General features: G+C 38.8%; 1 protein-coding gene across 2 annotated transcripts in view; it reads right to left on the reverse strand.

Moving 5' to 3' along the window:
• slc38a3b (solute carrier family 38 member 3b) overlaps positions 1-12,454 on the reverse strand; it is a 30,382-nt gene that overhangs the window by 9,975 nt on the left and 7,953 nt on the right. Inside the window, exons 2-8 of one of the 2 annotated variants that reach the window (XM_012918531.5) lie at positions 9,924-10,089; positions 9,544-9,564; positions 9,300-9,381; positions 9,064-9,179; positions 6,817-6,890; positions 6,190-6,282; positions 4,266-4,347 (exon numbers count right to left, since the gene is read on the reverse strand). In XM_012918531.5, the coding sequence (XP_012773985.2) occupies positions 4,266-4,347; positions 6,190-6,282; positions 6,817-6,890; positions 9,064-9,179; positions 9,300-9,381; positions 9,544-9,564; positions 9,924-10,027 (572 nt within the window). In that variant the 5' untranslated portion in view covers positions 10,028-10,089. The remainder of the gene's footprint in view (positions 1-4,265; positions 4,348-6,189; positions 6,283-6,816; positions 6,891-9,063; positions 9,180-9,299; positions 9,382-9,543; positions 9,565-9,923; positions 10,090-12,454) is intronic. The other variant, XM_004548706.6, reaches the window with a different exon arrangement.

The raw sequence follows: 12,454 nt of genomic DNA on the forward strand, positions 1-12,454 counted from the left end.
TGTGTGCATGCGAATTTGGGCGAGTCACTTAAAAGCAGGGGAAGTTGCACAAATCATAGGTCATGTCTTCTTTGGCCTTTTAGGCGGTAGGTCAAATGAGAGCAGCTTTCACATGCAGGTGCACTTGCACTTGGGACAAGTTCTGTCCAGTCAAGTCTAGAGTTCAAATCCAAGTTCAGTCAAATGAAGTCTTTGGAAGTAGACTGTGTTAGTCTGACTAGCAGTATTTTAACATTTAGCTTCCAAAGTTGCATTAGCAGTGACAATAGTGACAATACAAACAGTTTTGGTTTTCTCTCCCTCAAAATTAGTTTTTGATTTAACTTTCACTGTTCTCATAGAGTGACAACCCTAGGTTGGATTAACAGATTTTTTTATAGAACCGAATGGCAGACAGAAAAAATCAACAAAGTAGCTACTGTTTCCAAATGTCTCAGCCTCTCTGCATTTGAACATGATGGACATCACTGGACCCTTTATATTTTGCCAAAAAAAACTTTCCCATACCCTACATAAAACAACACCAACCAATTCAGATCTACTTTAGCACTGGCACAAACTACTTAAACTCAGGCAGAGTGAAAGGCACTTGGCTGTCTCTCCACCACACGATAGCTTTCTAATTCAAGAGCCACTAGTCATAAATAAAACTGCAGACCCACTACACACCCCTCATTCCTCTTAGTTGCTGTGACGCCATGAATTTGGACAACAAGGTTCATCGAGTGGACATGAACACAGTGTGCCTCCGTTGCTAAAAGGCTGGCCCTGAGCTGACCTATCCTCAGCCTCAGAATTTGGCACCCCATTTTACACCACCTGCTGCTGTCATTTATGTGTGTGTGTGTGTGTGTGTGCAAGACATGTAGAGCAGTTACAGAGCTCAATACATCTATTTCATTTGGCTATAAGCGTTTAACGTAGGTGGCAAGTAGGTTGAGAACTACGAGAGAACTGCTGTTGTCATGTGGGTTTAGGTCAGGGGTCAGCAACCCTAAGGGTTAACTGATGGCACGGCCATAGCTGGACTGGCCATCGGGCGTACTAGGCATTTGCTCGGTGGCCCGATTATCTTTTTTTTTGTAACGGTATAAACAATGTGGTGGTGGATTGGCCAGATGCTGGCCAGTGTGTAAAAATAACTCAGTTGTTTGGAGGTGGCTATGGCGGAGCTTCCACAGATTCAGTAAAATTAACAAGTGGTGGAGGCCAGCAGGTGGATGAGGGAAGGGGAGGCAGGAGGAGAGACCCGAGGCAGCCGCCGGTCCGAGTGTCAGGTGAACTGAACTTCAGCTAAGAAGTTATGACCTGCAGTCTATCTGGGTCAGATATAAACCAAGTTTAGTTTATTTTCGTTGTGCTGACTTTTTACAGTCAGTTACAATAACCCGTACTCCGTACTAGCTAGCATGACGGAGTTTCTATACAGCTGGGTGGGTGTTATGATGTTACTGATGTTGAACTTTATTTTATTCATAAGGTTAGTTAGTAGAGTTGCCAACCTTCCCGTAAAAAGACGGAATCGTCCCGTATTCAGAGAAAATATTACGCGTTTGGTGTTGAGCTGAGAAGGGACGCAGTTTGTCCTGGACTTCAGCTAGGATGGAAAAAGACACAAAGCTGGAGTTGCCTCTTCTTCTCTCATTCTCTCCCCCTCCCTCTCCTGTTGCTATTTTAATCATGAAACTGATCAATGATCAGCTGATCGGCTTTTCTCTCTTGTTTGTTTATCTCCCACTTTGCGCCAGAAAGAGGAAACCAGCGGATGTCGCGCTAAACAACAGCAGCACGTTTAAGCTTGATCAGCTGTTGTTAGAATTTATTTAATATTAATTTCTAGTATCAGCTGATGTTTGCTGGAGCCACAGCTGTAAACCTGCTGGTCATGATATGGTTTGGTTATGTGATGAGAGGGAAACATGAAGATGAAACCAGGAGATGTCCTTACTGAATCATCAGAGCTGTGATGGAGAAACAGGTTTAACTTTTAGGTGACATGAATGAGTTGAAGGGAAGTTATGAACTGTTTCTGAGAGACAAATAACACCAGGATTCTTTTTTTTATGTAGCTGACAGCTGGTAACTGTGCAGGGGTGGATCTGGCAAAGTTTTGGCAGGAGGGCCAGGTTGGGCATTAACAGGGAAAGGGGGGCACAAAGAAATACTTTCTTATTCTCTTTTAAAATGTCGGGCTGCTATTAAATAATTATCTGAAGCTTACAACCAAAGTTTTTATCTGATGTAAAATGTATAGAAATCATACATATACCAACAAGACTGTACATCACTGTCACCACAGTGTTTGCTTTCATTCAAAGTCTTTATAGCTTTAATACCTGGTGGGCCGGTCTCTAGTCAAAATGCCTGTGTTTTTTGTCCCAATCCAGCCCTGGGCACGACACGCAGTGAATTAATCTGAGAAGGTGCATTAAAAAATAAATGGCCACGTCAACGATGCACATCGGAAATCAACTCACATAGATACATTAGTTGTGCCACTTCTTAATGATAGTATCTTAGCTAACAACCCCAACTACCAGATTCAACTTGTAATTGGCTAAAAATAACTGTGAGAGGGACGTTGTTACCTTTCCACATTCCGACACTTCAAAAGCTTCAGGAGCTTTCCACTCAGCATCAGCACCAGGGAAATACACGAATGCATCCGTAGACTCGAGACAGAATTCACAATGCGTTTTTGGGACTTTCAGGTGTATGGACCAATGTTTTATTTTCTGATCAAACCAGAAATCTTTAATGAGCAGCTAGATTTGTCTCGCATTAGCTGGCTGAGTTAATGCCAGTTAATGCAACATCGAAGCAGCTGGAATCCACAGCTGTGCGTGTTCATGGAGCTTGCATTTTCACCTGCTGGACATCACTACCTGACAAGTTTAACTGTCTTCAGAACATTGCAGAGGCCTTATTGACAGTATTTGGCTCTACATATCTGTGTGAACAGATTTTCTCTCACATGAGTGTCCTCGGGTAGCCGTCTGAATGCTGGACACTCGGAGACCTCTGTCTCTGAGTGGGAGGCCAGAGATCACACTAACATGTGTGTCTCTGTATTAACAGACATGCCATATTGGCTTAGTTTATTTTTGTTATCATTGTTGTGAGGAGACCATAAATAGCATTTGCATTTTCTGTTGTACAGTTCATTTGCTGTTATGGAGTTCTTGTTATGGATAAAAAGTTTTTGTTTCAAAACAGCTGATAACTATTCGCTGATACCTGCCAACATCTGCAAACTAATATCATTCTATAAAGTGGTTCTATATATTGTGTAGCTGTTAATATAGAGTGTTATTAAATTTATTGCTAATGCAATCATATGGCACACTGACTTCTGAGGAAATTTTAGATGGCACTCACCATCAGAAAGGTTGCCTACCCCTGGTTTAGGTTGTCTCAGTTGGTTTTAATCTTAATCTTAAGACTTAATAATGTTGAGGTCAGGATTCTGGATTGCCACACTATGTGTTGCAAGACCCCTTACAACCGAAGGTCTTTTTTTATGACTTTAAATATTTGAAGCACCTACGACTTGAACAATTATGTAATTATGAGTCCATGCATCATTCATTCCCTTCTGCTTATTGAATACAAGGTCATGGGGCGGCTGGAGTCTATCCAAGCAAGAGGAAAATTCCACTAAAATACACAAACGAGCAACAATTGGAACAAGCCCCATGCTTAGATGAAAATCTTGTGTCAAGCCCATTTAACTCAGAAGGTCTGCACATTATGCCCTGACATGTGTAATCCTGCTAGTTGGCATTATATAAATAAAACTAAATTGAACTGAATAAAGTATTCTGTTGAGTATCTTGAGCTATTGAATATCTGCCCTCAGACCGTCTAGGCTGCAGCACATAAGTATTATAGCTGCAATCCATTTTGAGCACAAGGTTTTTTTAGATTTAAACAGACAGCTGGAATCTACTTCAGTCCTCCGTGGCCTTATGCAGACCGTGTCTCTGGCATAACTCTGACGTGGACAGTGCTTGCCTCTACAAGCTGACAGTAGTGAGGATTGATGTTGTGTGCTTTAGTATCAGATGCCCTTCCTTCATGTCCTTCCTGTTGTTCAGCCAATTCCAGGCTCCCATTCTCATTACACCCCCAAACCAACTGACTCAGTAAATGCTGCAAACTGGGCCAGGCCCCATGACCCTGCACACAGTGTCTCTGCTCTGGGTCAACAACAGGCAAGACTCATGTGCTCATGTACTGAAAAGGACATAAATGACAAGACTCACTCGCTGTTGGGCTCAACCTTCAGGAAAGCTTGGATGACCAGCGGTAACTCGGATTTAACAATGTAAAGGTAGCTGGACATAGCTGTAACAAGACAAGACAGGGGAAATGTAACATGTGGTGAAGTAAACCACAGTGCAAGTACACACGCTAACCAAACAGACATCAGAAAAACCATGACACAAGTACACTTACCACATCATGTTTACATAGGTGACACAGCCGTCGCTACTACTGTGGACACTGTGGTCGCGTCCTTTGTACTTTTGGGAAATTGGATGTTTTACAAATTTTTACTACTTTCAGTATTTATCGTTGGCACCAAAACTTTATTGCTTTGAAACAGGTTTAAGATTATAACTTAGCTGAGCTGGGACGATAGACTCTGTTACCTTTCAAGCAAAAATGTGTATTTGTTGAAAAATAAGGTCAGTTTTCCAATGACAATTATGCTATGTAGCTTCTTTACAGTGCAATTGTTATACCTATGAGTAATATCTGCAACTGTTTTGGTTAGAAGAAGCAGGTGAAGTTAGTGGTAGTGAGTGGTATGACTGATCACAGTGACATGCTTATGCGTTTACAGCTTGCATTAACATATTTTCCCCTTTTCAGTTATCTGGATACAGATCGTACCAGATCTTACCACGTAGTAGCAGCAAACTAGTTATGAAATCAGTATGGGTTTATCTCAATTATGGACTAATTTAGAGCTTAAGAAGTTTTGCGAGGCACATTAAAATCACATTAAATCACATCACACTAAAACATATAATCAAGCTCTCCTACAATAAATAATTAAGTACAAGATAGAGCTGAAAAATGCATTTGAGAACATTTTTAAAGTTAAGTTTAAAGAAAGAGTGAAAAAAACAAAACAAAAAAACATCAATGACTGTGATAATCTAAGGTGACTTTCACAGATAATTTTCATGTCTTGACTCTGGTCTTAGGAAACGCCACTGTTGCCCGATGACACTCACAGGACTGACTGCTTCAGTTTCACTTGATGAAATGTTTTTTTGTTGTAGGCCATGAAATGCTTTAAATGTAATCATCAAATGTAATCTTACAATCAGTACCAAAGCTAATCGTTAGTGAAGAAAGGAAAGCAGCATTATCTTTTTGAGTCTGTTAGTAATCAAGCAGCTCCATTTTCAAGTAACTGCAGACATGGGTTTTTTTCTAACAACAAAGGACCAATGATGGAGCATTGTGGAACGCCAGAGATCATAAAAACTTACTGATTTCTGAATATGTTCTTTTTAAAAGGTACAATCTAAACCAGCCTGAGAAGCTATAGGCCTAACTCAAGTGACTACATTAACTGTGGCTGCTTCTTTGCTTAGAAATGGTTGAAATCTGTGTTAGAATTTATTTAAAAAAATATATAACTCATACTGATGACTGATTATGATTATTTTCTTTTCAAAAATGGTGTTGTGATTTACACACACTACCCCTTATGACAAGGGAGCAGCAAAAAAAGTAGCTTTCTTTAGTGATTTTAATAATTCTGAAATCAACAGGGTAAACTGTGGCTTTTTTCTTAAGAAGCTGGGTTGAGTAGTTCATGCTTAAGGAAGAAGGTATGACCTAGTTTGTCTCAACAACTTTCTGGTCAGTAAGAAGAGCAAATCTTTTTAATGTCAAAATCACAAGGAATACAGCTACTTATAAGCAGCTACTTCATTGTTAATACTCTATCATATCCCAAACTTATAAATAGGACCAAAAGCCAAAGTAATACTAATGGCTTATTTGACTATAGTTATAGGGTCTTTACCGTACAGTATAAGGCACCTTGAAGTGATTTGGTGCAATAAGCATATAACAGAATTGAATTGAAGTGAAATCAGTTTATAGCTTCAGGCCAGTGGAAGAACACATGAGCGAACATGTTCCAAACCTACACTGTCTCCTCACCTCCAATATTTTGCAGGGTGATTGCTGTGCCAGCAGCTATTTTTCCAAGATTGCCAAAGGCCCTGTACCCCAGCTGTTCATAAGCTCGGATTCCTGTAAGCAGATTACAAACAATCACAAATTTAGTTATATTTGCTATGATCTCTGTCCAAGGAACACAACGAGACGCTTTCAGAGGGGTTGACAAATGACTGCACAACTTAGATAAATAGAGAGTACGCTGACATGACTTTTTTTCTAGTTTTAAAATTTGCCTAGACAATTTTAACTCAGCGAAACCTCAAATTACAGAATAAAAAAACAAAACAAAATGTCTTTATTTAATGAGACAGGGCATTACACAAGTCGCGATGACTGAAAATCAAATCCTTCTATACAAAATTGACTTTTAAAAATACATTTAAATTATGAATACTTTATTTGTTGATAAAGTTTTTTTCACATAACCTTTTTTTCAGTCAAGCACTCTTTGACATTAAGCGGTTTTTGATCTTTTTAACTTTATAAGCTGTCCTTTTCTAATGGCAACCACAATAGCAATCTCCAGGGGATTTTCGATGTGAGAACTTTACAACATGTAATTGTACCATTTCTTTTCAAAACACTGAGAAATGACACAATGCTTACCCACAATGCCTGAGGATTTGAGCAGCAGATGAATAGAGTAGGATGACAGAGCTGCTACCGCAGTCAGAAGAAACCTGTGACAAAAAACAAAAGTCACACACTCGTTATTTTCTATACCACTATTATCCTGAAATTTGTTTTTTGATTCATGATATTTTGTGGTCATAAATTAGCACTGACTGCATCAGCTGATTGTGGCGCACAGTACATATGACCACACAAGAAAAAATCCGTTTCTGACTCCAGGTTTTTTATTTCGGTAAACCACCTGTCACCTGTCTCAAACCCGCTCTCCATACTAATCTCATTCATAAAGTGCTTTACAAATCCAAGCATTATGGCTAACAGGTGGATTTTCCAGTTTGAGTGCAGCTAACCAAACAATGAAGAACCACTTACTGCTTTAGAGACAGAGAGTGACAGCTGGACAGCATTACCTCACTTTTAACATAAAACTCATTGATATAGCCAAGGGCAGGACAAAAGTGAAAAACTGATGTTTTTTATATTTCATTTTATTTTACTGTTCTTATTTTAGGCTCCAGCACCCCCCGCGACCCTGAAAAGGATAGGCGGAAGCGACTGGGTGGATGGATGTCCTTATTTTCTCCTGAGTTATTAGTTTTGTTAGCTAACATAAACTAATGTAAGTCTATTGACCGCAAAAAAACCTACCACATGATGTCACGTTCTCTACTGGCACAAGATGGCAATAAACATGTTTTAAAAACTTGAACTTTCAGAATCCCGAAGGATTAAGCACTTATTTCTTAAATCCAGCTACACAGGCAGTGTTACATCTGTCAGCTTTTCATGATGTAAATTAGCCTTTATATGTGAAGTGTTTATATCAACTTTAATTGCAACTGTTTAAAATACTTATTCCAGCCAGATCTATAAACCTTGCAGTATCATGTATTTTCAGTAGTATTTTTTCAGTCTGGATAGATGTTTCACCTGTTCTAGCATTAATGTGGTTATAATACAGACATCTATAAACATACTTATTTTGCTGTACTTATTTATTCCTTTTTTCTTCTGTATGTGTTAAATTTGGCTTGATGTAATATTACATTCTAACTATATTTGTGCTAATCATACACTATACAGTTCTAATGCAAGTACTAATAGGAAGATTCCATAAGGCTATAGGTTCCTTCAGTACAAGAGCTACTCTGTATAAACTAAACTGACTTCCTGCTTTCACCAGACGCTGAGGCCATTTTCTGCTCCAGTCTCACTTAAACAGCTACTTAAACATAAACTATATGACTAGGAAAACCTGGGTCATGGTCTAACAGCAGCTGTCTGTATGGATGCCTCTATGGGGTCTGGCGGTTCAGTTATTCTGAGCTGTGGCCTTTCTATGGCCTATGTGGCAAGGAGGCTTGGGGCCTAAGAGAGGCAATAAATAAAAGTGAACCAATCTTGGCATATAATGTGTTGCAAGACATTAAGACATATAATAAATCAGTACTATTTATAAATGCACTGAAAAGGCAGATTACTTTGAGAAGTACAACTTAGTTTACCTCCTTTCATTTTAATCACTGCATATCAGTAGAATAGCAAATCTTGAGGTCAGAAAATTGTTGGAAAAAGACTAATTGTTTTTTTTGCTGACAGGTGGGAAGCTGTCATACATTTGTTTGTTCAATATAAATGTGGGGCCAGACAGCATCGCTTAGGATGACTCCTTATACCAAGATCTCTGTGATTCCCTACATCCATGTGAGAATTCCTTTCCTAGGTGAAGATATTTCCTGAGGTCTTCACTGGTTTCTTGGCACTGCCATGAGAACGTAGTTCTAAGAATTAGTCTCAAAATAGTTTTCCATATGCTAGCTCCATAGTGTACTGGTTAACACATTTCCTTAATATACAAAAGATCCCTGTGTTGAGACCAGTAGGGGTTACAAAACCAGCCTCAAGAGGTCACAAGCCAGTCTGCTCCCATTTGGGAGTATTAATGGGAGAATTGTGCCAGAAAAGACATCCAGTGTAAAATATGTAGATCCATCCATAAGGGAGGCACTGAAACTACCTGCTACAGAACTTTCTATATGCTGATAGATATAGTCTTTTCTTTTGACAGTGCAAGAATAGACTGTCCCCATACAGTAAAAGCTATTGTACGAGGCTTGAAATAATGATTGTATCAATCTAATTAATGATAAAAGGTGAACAAGTATCCTCCTCCAAAAGGAATGTTTAAGACAATATTTGTTTTAAAACTCATTTACTCACCAAAAAAGGAGTATCCCAGTGTTGGCCATGGCATAAGCTAAACCCAGGATTCCACTACCCATAATAGCATTGCCCAAGTTGAAGACCGACATGCCAAAAGACGTCTTTCCTTCAAGCTGTAAATGCAATATAAATAAATAAATAAAAAACAGAGTATACATTAAATGCCAATTTAAGATAAAACCTAACGTTGTTACCTATGTTATATAGCTATAATTGTTGGGTTTCTCACTTACATCTGTGAAACGTATGGGTTTCTTTCCGCCTTCGTTGGGCAAAAATTCCTCGTTCTCCAGTCCATCATCAGGCTCTTCATATCTAGAGGCCAGATTTGCAGGTGTTAATTGATGGCATTTCCATCCACCACTGAGAAAGTGAGCAAACATCGTCTGCAGACTCTAGCAAATCATGTGCTTTGAAGGTGACGTAATGAGCAAATATGTAGCTGAAAACCCTTGACGTAAATCTCTGCAAACATACCTGACTGTTTGAGTGCCATTTCTGTATAAGGATCCACCAGTTGAGGCGAGCACAAAAACAAGGTAAACATGCATTTAAAAAAGCAAATATTATTTATGAAGTTATACTTTATGTGGTTCACCACATCTGTTATCTTGTTCATCATTTTCAATGTTAATGGAGAATTATCATAGTGGCAACAGTAAGCAAAAACAAATCAAACATCTGCTTTTAGCTTTAGCAGTGACATTTGAATTTAAAAGAATATTGGTTAATTGGATTTATGAGATTGTGGCTTTCACACAAGTATAACTAGAGAAAGACGAAAAGGAAAGCGTAAAAAATACTTGCTTCAAGCTGTATTAAACAAAGGCAGCCATTCATAAGGAAAGAATACTCACTGATCCTCATCTAGCATTGTTTTCAATGGCACACCCACATCATCGCCGAGGTCATGACTTTTCCCGTTTGATAATATGTTCATCTCTGATTGAGAAGGCTCCATAATTCAAGCTCTGTTTGGTGTATGCGTTCGATTAAAGCAGTTCTTATGAGTGACTTGAATATCTAGGGCAGAGGTGGAAAGAACATGAGTCAGATAACATATCAGACAAGAGGCCTTATTTGTTTTGGATAAACCATTTCATAAAGACAATGTACACTTAACATGCTTAATGGCCCTCAAGACATGTGGTTTCAGCCAGCCTGTTGTAGACAATCAGCTACTTTTTAATGCTTGTGGAAACACAAGCTTTCTCTAAAAGTTCATAGACTTTTGATTAGTCCATGTGAAAAATATCCTTATATACATCTCTGCAAGTTTGTTAAACTTGAAAAGGGTGGACCTGAAGAAACCCTTATATACAATCCTTCTTTTCAGAGAGGGCCTAGAAATATGCTGTGGGGCTGCCTTTGTCTGTGCCACATCACTGAAAGCTAAACTTTACAAGCCACAAACAAGTCATTTGTTTTTGCCTAATTTTCTTTTTTAGAAATTGGAACAAAATGTTGTGTTCATGACGTTATCAAATTTTTCTATCCAGAATACATCTGTACAGCACAGGAATGACTCAGAGTCAACAGAGTGACGTTCAACATGCCTGACAACAGGATCTGACCTCATTTGTTCTTTTTCAGAAGTTTCTGCAGTCCATACACTGAACTGCAAATAATGAAATGTGAGGATGAAATATGACGATGCATGTTCTGCTTTCCAGAACTTCAGAATGGAGCAAAGCAAACAAGTCAGGATCACTAAGGCAAAGTCCACAGTCAGAGTACTTTTTTTTATAACCGTATTTGCTCTTGTCTTTTATATTCCAGATCCCTCGATTTTTAGTGCTACTGCTGACATCCCCACACAATGACACTGTGGCCTTGATGATGAATATAAACATGAGTATGATTAAACGAGATGCCAGATCACTCACAACAAAATGCTTCAAATAACAGAGAAAGCGCTTTCCAAAGCAGCTATTATGAGGCTACTATAATTATACAGTTTAACAGTAGCATCAGTGTGGGGGATGCTGTATTCACAGTTACAGTCAGAAGAGAATGTCAGAGTATTTGTCATTTATCATTAGCAAGCCTGTAATTAATAGCTCTTTAAAATTTGCCTCGGACTTTTTAACAGAAATAAATACTCTTCTATACTTCAGTGAGAACTTAGACAGACAATGGTGTGTTGTTAGTAGTTTCCGCTGTGACCAGGGTAGATCAGCTCAATTGTGTTCACAGTGTCCTCTCTGCCAGAAGATCACTGCTGTGGCTATTCATAGTGTACAATTAAAGAGTGTCATTGATACAATGCCACTGAAGCTAGGAAAGAAACTTGAGAGGACACTGCGTGCTGCTTCACAATACAATCGGGTACTGAGCTCTTCAAATTTATGAATACCTTTCATCAATTAAAAAAAGAAGAAGATCTAAATCTGGATTTTAAATTAAAAAGAAAAAATACCTAACATTACTGATACCTTGCACCATGTTATCTGGTGAGTCAGTATTTGCTCAATGATACCACGTCCCTTAACGTAGCCTCAATCCCCTAGCCTAAAAACCCCTGATGTAAACACTTCCTGTTGCAACACTGGCCTTTGACAGCAATTATTTCCAGTGAGGTAAATTCAGAGGAGAAAATGTTGTGTGAATGCTATTTTCAAATTGAAATACACTTTGTGATACAAGTTATGATTAGTGTTGGCCATCACACGAAAAGCAATCGCAAACAAGCAAAAATAAATCAAACTTAGAAACGTAAACATGTAGAGCCCAAAATGTTGAGCCTCTCACGGTGAGTGAAACTACAGTCATTATGTTTGTTCATGAACAACCACAAAGCATGGGATCACTGAATTTACAGTAAACACAACAAGAGCCTATTGTTTTGTCTCGTGACTTTATCATGTTTATACCTAAATACAGCAGTGACTGTTCTGTTGTAGTCTTCTATATATCTAAAACTCAACATATATGTCTTGACCATAATGCACAGCACCATGCATGGTGAGAACAAAATGCAACAATGCAACATATCAGCTGCCAAACACAGTTGTCAAGATCATTTGGGCTTGCTGTTTGCCACAGGTCGTGGGCACCTTGCTGTCCGTATGCCAGTACTCTAAATGTGAGGCCATCTGTCCTACAGCAAAATCTTGGCCCCAACTTGGTCATACAACTGGATAATGATCCCAAGCACAGCAGCAAATCTACAGCAGAATGAATCAAGATGTTGCAATGACACAGTCAAAGTCCAGACCTCAACCTGATTGAAATGCTGCTGTGAGACCTGAACAACTCTGCCCATAAATGAATGGTTACAAATGTAAATGAACTGAAGCAGTGTTATTAAGAGGAAGAGTGGGCCAAAATTCCTCCCCAATAATGGAAGAGACTGATAAAGTCAAACGGAAAAAGATTACTTTGAGTT

This window comes from Maylandia zebra, linkage group LG5, assembly GCF_041146795.1.
Source record: "Maylandia zebra isolate NMK-2024a linkage group LG5, Mzebra_GT3a, whole genome shotgun sequence".
Taxonomy (NCBI): domain Eukaryota; kingdom Metazoa; phylum Chordata; class Actinopteri; order Cichliformes; family Cichlidae; genus Maylandia; species Maylandia zebra.